This window comes from Triticum aestivum, chromosome 3A (genome assembly GCF_018294505.1).
Source record: "Triticum aestivum cultivar Chinese Spring chromosome 3A, IWGSC CS RefSeq v2.1, whole genome shotgun sequence".
In the NCBI taxonomy this organism is placed as follows: Eukaryota; Viridiplantae; Streptophyta; class Magnoliopsida; order Poales; family Poaceae; genus Triticum; species Triticum aestivum.
The window spans coordinates 689,075,637-689,084,391 of NC_057800.1; the positions used below are offsets into that span (position 1 = coordinate 689,075,637).

General features: G+C 49.9%; 1 protein-coding gene across 1 annotated transcript; it reads right to left on the reverse strand.

Moving 5' to 3' along the window:
• Positions 1-7,898: 7,898 nt before the first annotated feature.
• On the reverse strand, positions 7,899-8,755 carry LOC123059119 (protein LURP-one-related 11-like). The gene has a single exon (XM_044481759.1). It carries the CDS (start codon positions 8,709-8,711, stop codon positions 8,121-8,123), a length of 591 nt encoding a protein of 196 aa, XP_044337694.1. The 5' UTR covers positions 8,712-8,755; the 3' UTR covers positions 7,899-8,120.

Here is an 8,755-nt window from a genome sequence, read left to right on the forward strand (position 1 = left end):
CAAGGCTCAATCTTCGGGGCGGAGGGTCTCAATCCTCTGCTAACGCTGCCACTCGAGGCCGTAGAAACGGCGGTGGCGGTGGTGACCGCGGTCGCCGCCAAGGCGGCAATGGTGGTGATCGCAGCGGGCGCGGCGGCGGCTACTCCAAGCCAGGAGGTCGCGGTGGCGGACACAACGGCAACAACGGCGGCGGGGCCAACTACAACAACCATGCCTCTGCTCCTAGGGTCCAGTGCCAGATCTGCGGCAAGATGGGCCACCCAGCCTGGAAGTGCTAGAAGCGCTATGACGAGTCCTACCAAGGCGTGGAGGAGAAGTCGGCCAACCTTGCTGCACCGCAGTACGGGGTGGACACCAACTGGTACTTGGACAGTGGTGTCACCGATCACATCACAGAAGATTTGGAGAAGCTGACCGTCCGTGACCACTACACTGGGAACGAGCAGAGTCACACTGCTAGTGGATCAGGTATGGTTATCAAACACATCGGTCATTCAACTATTCACACTCCTGATCGTGATCTTCTTCTAAACAATATCCTTCATGTACCCCAAGCAAACAAAAGTCTAATTTCCACTAGTCGCCTTGCTGTTGACAACGATTCCTTTGTTGAAGTTCATCCTTATTCTTTTCTTGTCAAGGAACGGGGAACGAAGAAGGTGCTCCTTCGAGGCAGGGGTAGACGAGGACTCTACCCGGTTAGGCACACGGGATCTGACGTCAAGAAGCACATGCTCAGTGCCACCAAGCTATCTCCGGATAGGTGGCACCGACGTCTAGGCCATCCATCTCCTCTTATTGGTAGCAAAATCATTAGCAAGAATAATCTCCCGTGTGCAAACTCTTTCAATAAAGATTATGTATGTGATGCATGCCAAAAGGGAAAAAGTCACCAGTTGCCTTATCCTAAGTCAATAAGTGAATCAAAGTTTCCTTTAGAACTTGTGTTCTCTGATGTTTGGGGTCCTGCTGTTGAAACAGTAGGAAGAAAGAAATATTATGTGAGTTTCATTGACGATTTCAGCAAATTCACATGGATATATTTGATCAAACACAAGTCTGAGGTTTTCCAAAAATTTCATGACTTCCAATATCTAGTAGAACGACTATTTAATCGCAAAATCCTTGCTCTACAAACAGATTGGGGAGAGGAGTACGAAAAATTGAACTCCTTCTTCAACAGAATAGGGATATCTCACCATGTCTCATGCCCTCATGCCCATCAACAAAATGGGTCAGCTGAGAGAAAACATCGACACATTGTCGAGGTAGGTTTATCCCTTCTTGCTCAAGCCTCCATGCCCCTGAAATTTTGGGATGAGGCCTTCATCGCTGCCACCTATGTGATCAACCGAATTCCTAGCAAGGTTATCAAGTTTGAGACACCCTTTGAAAAACTATTTCATGAAAAACCCAATTATTCTATTCTTCGAATTTTTGGGTGTGCCTGTTGGCCCAATCTTTGACCTTACAATAATCATAAGCTTCAATTTCGGTTAAAACAATGTGGCTTTCTTGGGTATATTAATCTTCACAAAGGGTTTAAATGTCTTGATATATCTACTGGTCGTGTCTACATTTCCAGAGATGTTGTCTTTGATGAAAACATTTTTCCCTTCGCTAGCCTCCATCCAAACGCTGGTGCTCGGCTTCGTGCGGAAATTTTGTTACTTTCTCCGGAGTTATTAAATCCTTCTGATCATGGGGGTGAATGTTCTGCTGATGATCATGTGTTTAATAACCCTAATCCTGCCACTAATGGAGGCTGTGCTGAGCAAAACAGTGAAAAAAACAACACTTCCGATCGTCATTTTATGCAGTGTATAAGGCCAAATTGGACTGGCGCAAGACACGAGGCGGATTCTCCTGGCGCCTCTAATCCCGAGAGATTCGGCGGCGGCGCAGAACCTGATGCGGGAACGCCTCCGACACCCCCAGGCGCAGGGTTACCAGCCAGCCCATCAGCGCAAGACACGCGGCGCGGGTCGCCCGTGCGGGGCGGCGGCATCGAGACAGGAGGGCCCTCAGGCGGCCTACGCGGCGTGGGTCGCCCGTGCGGGGCGGCGGGATCGAGACAGGTGGGCCCTCCACCGACAGCTGGCGGCGGTCGGGTGGGTCTCCTGGCGCTGATTCACCTGCGCTAGATTTGGTGGCCCCGGACCAGACGCGGGATCCGACGCCCGACCGAGCGACAGCCGAGGCTGATCCTCTGGCAGTATGAGGTGCCGGATCTTCTGCGGCAACCGCCGGATCATCTGTGGCTACAGCTTCTGGACGCCCTAATACACGTGCTAAACAAGGTATCTTCAAACCCTTGGTTCCTAAAGATGGAACTGTCAGGTATGACAAGAATTTTAAGGTTGTAAACTTTGCTGCCACTCAAGAACCTCGTGATCCAGTAGAGGCTTTGCAAGATAAAAACTAGAAAAATGCTATGGAAATAAAATATGATGCACTCATGAAAAATAAAACCTGGCATCTAGTTCCACCTAAACTAGGTAGGAATATTATAGATTGTAAATGGGTATATAAAGTCAAAAGAAAATCAGATGGGACAATAGATAGGTACAAGGCTAGGTTAGTGGCTAAAGGCTTTAAGCAACGCTATGGCATTGATTATGAGGACACGTTTAGTCCAGTTGTTAAAGCTGCTACTATCAGGCTGGTTTTGTCTATTGCTGTATCCAGGGGATGGAGCCTTCATCAATTGAATGTTCAGAATGCGTTTCTACATGGCGTTCTCGAGGAAGAGGTTTATATGCGACAACCACCTGGTTTTGTGGATAATACCAACCCACAACATGTGTGTAGGTTGGACAAAGCACTATATGGATTAAAACAGGCACCCAGGGCCTGGTATTCAAGGTTGAATTCAAAACTTCAACAACTTGGTTTTCCGCCTTCCAAGGGAGACACCTCCTTATTTTATTTCAAGAGAGGAAAGGTGACTATGTTTATGCTCATATATGTAGATGACATAATTGTTGCTAGTTCTTCTCAAGAGGCCACCTCAGCTCTGCTTAAGAACTTTGAAAAATGACTTTGCTTTAAAAGATCTGGGAAAGTTGCACTATTCCCTAGGTATTGAAGTAAAGAAAATACATGATGGTATTCTGCTAACTCAAGAAAAATATGCAACAGAGATTCTTAAACGTGTAGGCATGAAGGATTGTAAACCCTCTAGTACACCTCTGTCTACTACTGAACACCTGTCATTGCATGGGGGAGAATTACTCAGTCCAGAGGAAGGGACAAAATATAGAAGTGTAGTTGGGGCACTACAATACGTAACTTTGACAAGACCTGAGAATGTCAACAAGGTCTGTCAATTTCTGCACTCTCCTACATCTTTGCATTGGACAGCTGTTAAGAGGATATTAAGATATATCCAAGGAAGTGCTGGAATTGGTCTGAAAATTTGCAAGTCAATGTCAACAACAGTAAGTGCCTTCTCTGATGCAGATTGGGCAGGATGCCCTGATGACAGAAGGTCTACTGGTGGGTTTGCTGTTTTCTTTGGTTCTAATCTTGTGTCTTGGAATGCGAAGAAACAAGCTACAGTCTCACGTTCTAGCACTGAAGCAGAATACAAGTCCTTGGCAAATGCAACTGCTGAGGTAATGTGGGTTGAAACTCTGTTAGATGAATTGGGAATTGCAAGACCACGTGTCTCTTGTCTATGGTGTGATAATTTGGGTGCAACGTATCTCTCTACAAATCCAGTGTTTCATGCAAGAACAAAGCATATAGAAATTGATTTTCACTTTGTTCGTGAAAGAGTTGCAAAGAAACTTTTGGACATCAAGTTTATCCCAGCAAGAGATCAAGTTGCTGATGGCTTCACGAAGCCTTTACAAGTTCGACAACTCCAAGCCTTCAGAAACAATCTCAATCTTGACATGTTTAGATTGAGGGAGGTTGTTAGATGAAAGGCTGTTTAGGTGTGTAACGTGACATATATATCACGAATATTGTATGCGTGCGTATACGTATGTATTTTGTGTAAATGGCGCAGGTTGTTAAGATAAGTTGAGCCTTATCTAGTGTAGCTTGGAGTAAGGGCAAAGCTTAGCAACAACCTGCGCATGATGTAATCTCCTGAGTATATAACACGAAGGCGTCCCTATCAGGGAGGCAATACGCTTCCATCATCGTAGTTTTAACAGTACGAACGGGAGACTTCGCATATTTTGCTTTTAAAAAGAGGCACGTGCGACCGATTTCCCATAGCACTCCTATTTGACCCATCGACGACCGAAGATAGATTCCTTGGGATTTTCGATTTCCCTGCCTATGATTGGGAATTCTCAGAAAAATAAACGGGAGTAGCTTGTTAATTGTTCGATTGGGACTTCCTAAAAGATAAAACTGGTCATGTTTTATTCTGAATTATTAGCGTCAAATTTGAATGTGAAATGGTACTTTCCATGCAAAGCAGCTACGTAGGGGAGGAGACTGTGGATGATAAATGTGCGATCCGTGAATGTCATCACCTTTGTTTTTTTTTTCTCAAAAAGAGGAATACCATCGATCTCTACATCAAAGTGATGCATACAATCATTTTATTATATTATTGCATATATAGAACAAAAAAACATAAATCAATCTAAAGCCATCCTCCTGTCAACTACTGTCGCTACACCTACAATTTGATGACGTGCCCTGACCATATATCAACACACTACATCTATTCCAGTGGCCTCAACAAGCCGCCAGCTGGCAAGCCGAGAGAATCAACGGAGTCTAGCTTTTTTTTTCGAAAAGGGAACGGAGTCTAGCTAGATCCTCTGCACGCATCACGTGCACACGCTCTAGGATTAGCTGCTGCCATCCCACCTTCACGGATGATCAACGTATCCATCCTCGTCAGGTCATACTGTCGTCGGCTTACCTTGTCACCACCTTTGTAGACTTTTGTATTAGTATTGTTATGATCCATCTATTATGTTCACGTCTTTTGCCAAAAAGGCAAAGATTCGGTGAGCGCCCCCCCCCCCCCCCCCCCACACACACACACACACAGAGAGACAGACACACACACACATGGTTCCTGTGCTCTCTGCCAAAATGTTGTGATTACTTAGTGAACCATGGCATGTTTCTTCTTCAATCTTTCCCTTTTTTTCCCTCCAGTAATGGTCAACCTGAATTTGTATCACTTGGTGGCTGCATGATCGGATGCTAAACGTACATTTTCCTTTTCTCGTGTACAAAGTTCAAAATGCTCATATGTCATCTTCTCATAACCGGATAAGGAGGATATTTCAACATTTCCATGTATTGAACTTTCTCCCGGTAAGCCAAATTTATTGGGACAGATGCTTGTTGAGCCTACCAATGACTGAGTAACGGTCTACGTGTGTGTGCGCCAAAGATTAGACTAATGTGTATACTACTCTAAAATCACTTCTTGTGTCTCTCCAATTATTTTGTATGGGGCCATCAAGACCTTTATGAACATATGGAAATATTGGACTTCCTTATAAAATTTTATTTGCTTATGCAAGCATGCACTTTTGGCTCGGAAAAATAAATACACGAACTTTTGGATGCGCCATGGGGCGTTGGGAAAGTATTGTCCATGTAGGGTTTCAAAAGGTGAAGATTTTTTGTATTAAATAGTTCTAAGAGCATCTCCATCCGCGCCCTCAACAGCCTCCCAGGCAAGCATCTTTTTTATCGCCCGTGCCAAAAATTCGGCCCAGCCGCGCCCCGAGAAGCTCAATTTTCGCCGACTCGGGCCAATTTTGGCGCCGGCGGCCCCAGGCCAAACCCAGCGCGCTGGGGGCGCCTGGGGGCACCGGGAAAACATAATTTGGCGCGAACGGGAATGGGCCCGCTGAGTCGGCGACTCGCCGCCTTCGTCGTCCTCATCGCCTCGGTTCCTGCGTGAATCAATGCCAAGGCTGCCGCGCCGGTCAGCCTTTCATTGATGCCTCACGGGCGGCGCATTGAAGGCACCGCGACGCGCGTCCCGCCCGCTCCCGCCACGCGGCATCCGACGGGCAGCCTCTCATCGCCCATCCTCGGCTATAAAAGCCGACCTCCCCGCCGGTGAACGCCACAACTCGCCATCGATGCCCCTCTCGCCACAACTCGCCCTCTCTCGCCACTGAAACCCCTCTCCCCCGCTCTTCCCCGCCGGCGAGCAATGGCCGAGCGTTACCCAGGCAACGCCGCGGTGGTGAATGGCTTCGGCCGACGCCATCTATGGGAGGACAAGGTGCTCCACCTCTACGAGGCCAACTACCGGGTGCCCCCGGACATGCGGGTGCCGGGCACCTGGACGCTCAGCGCCAGCGGGGTCCTGGTGCCACCGGCGCCCACCGGACCGGCCCGGCGTGCCGAAATCGCCCGCATCTGGGCTTCGCTGCCGAATCCGCAGCGGAACCAACCGAGGTTCGCCCCTGACAACAACCCGCTGCGGACATCGTACTTCCAGCGGCGGCACGCGGAGCAGGGTGCCGCCACCAATGGCGTCGAGCCCCGCAGCCATCTCAACTCCGACGGACGGCGCCTATGGTGGGGCGTCCTAGGCCGCATCCTCAAAGTCGTTCTCGAGCACATCGAGGCCGGCAACACGCCATGCCTGGAGTACCCTGCGCCCCCTCCTTCTCTCGCCGCCGCGACAGCTCCTAGACACCGCGGCGAATGGAGACGGCGACGTCGTCGTCGTCGGGCTCCGGCTCTCCGTCCTCCGACTCGCCGACGCTTCGCCCCGTCAACCCGGAGCCGCAGGAGACGCCTCTTGGGCGCCGCACCCACGGCGACGCCCTCATCATCAACGAGGGCGGCCGCCCCTCCCGTCGTTCCTACCGCCTTGTCCGGCCGAAGACCGAGCCGGGTTTGCTCCTCGTGAAGAAGGAGCACCAGGACATGGATGCCGCCGACGAGACCGCCCTCAAGTGGGTGAAGGAGGACTACGTTCGCGAGCAGATGGAGCGCAAGCGCCGGGCCTTCGAGAAAATCGTCGCTCGACGCCGCAGTCGTGAGGAGGGCGGCGTGGTCGTCCTCGATAGCGACGACGAGGATGTGGCCGGGCTGTCCAACCCCCAGCGCATCGGCGACGCCGGCCCGGGGTGCAGCAGGGACGGCGGCGGCACCCTGCACGACGACGATGACGGCGACTACACCCGGTTCTACAGACTCCTCGGCATGTAGAAGGCGGGGCGGTGGCGGTGACTAGGCGTAGTGGTTTTTAGTTTGTGTTTTAAAGTTTTTTTTTTCAAATATCAATGAAATCGCCTTGTTTGGACGTGCTTTGGCTGATTTTGGACGTGTTTTGGCCGACTTCATGTTTCAAAAAACGGCGTTTGGGGGCGACCTGGAGGCGATGGCTGGAAACCAGACCGGCCCCACGCCAAGAAATTTCGCCGGTCCCAGGCAGCCATATTTCAAGCACCTGGGGCCGAACGGCTGGAGATGCTCTAATATAACACATTCAACTACTTCCTCCGTTTTTAAATATTTGTCTTTTTAGAGATTTCTAATAGACTATCACATACCAATGTATATAGACATACTTTAGAGTGTAGATCCACTCATTTTGCTCCGTGCAGTCACTTCTTAAAATCTCTAGAAAGACAAATATTGAGGAACGAAGGAAGTTGTATTATAAAATCAGTGAACATCCTTGTCGAATTTCATTTTTTTAGATTATGGTATTGAAAACCCTTCGAGAAAGGGTAAAAGCCTACACCAATAAAGACAAGTACAATGGTTGATAAGACAGTCTTATCTTAAGTCTTGCATGTAGTTTAAAGATGACAAAAAAGTATGTCTATAATGAATTATATCTTAGCCTTATCTCCAATAACTCGTTATTTCTTAAAAGATGGCGAGACAAATTGTGCTAAGAGATCATCTCTTGTCTTCTTTTAAATAAAAGAAGACAGGCCTTTCTTATGAGTTCTCTCTTCTTCACTTCATTATTTATCCTATGTGGCACTATTAAGATAGTACCATTGTACATGTCTTTAAGAGTCGCGGTGCCCTCAGTTTGGGCAAAAACTTCCTAAATTTTTTGTCTGAAAAACAGTAGCCAGATGGTACGCCTACAGGTACTCTCATCATGTACGTTTCTAGCTAGAGAAGAAGAGGATTGCCATTTCAGGCATCCATCACAAGGAGCGGTTGATGAGGCCACGCACGACGACCAAGCCCAGGAAGAGCAGGTGATCCACCTCCGGCGCCACCGTCAGCGTCAGCACGTCGTCCCCCAGCACCACCCCCGCCGGCGTCTGCTTCCGTGCGACCTCTGCCACCACCGCGCCATCCACGCCGCGTACCCTGTACTCCGACTTGCGGGCAGAGCACCCGTCGATCGTGTAGCACGTCCCCGTGCCGCCGTGCATCGCCACGGCGGCTCCGCCCTTCTCGGCCCGCCGCACGCTGAACCACGGCGTGGCCTCCTCCTCCTGGCCGCCGTTGTGGGCGCACCGACAGACCTCCCACCTCCTGAACATGCCGAAGCCCTTGCGCCTGATCCTGATGAGGGAGTTCCCCTCACGGTCCATGAAGAAGACCTCGCGGCCGCCCCTGCAGCCGTAGTTGTCGACGCGGAAGGCGACGGCGCCGTCGGGGCCGTACACCGTGCAGCCGTTGCCGTTGAAGACCAGCGACTTCATCCACACCGTGTACGCCTGCCTGCCCTGTTGAACTCCGGAGGACGACGGTGAGGCGGCGGCAGCAAGGGGCTGGATCTTGGCCATGGACGAGAGAGATTGCTCTGCTTTAACGTCGCGATGAGATGAGC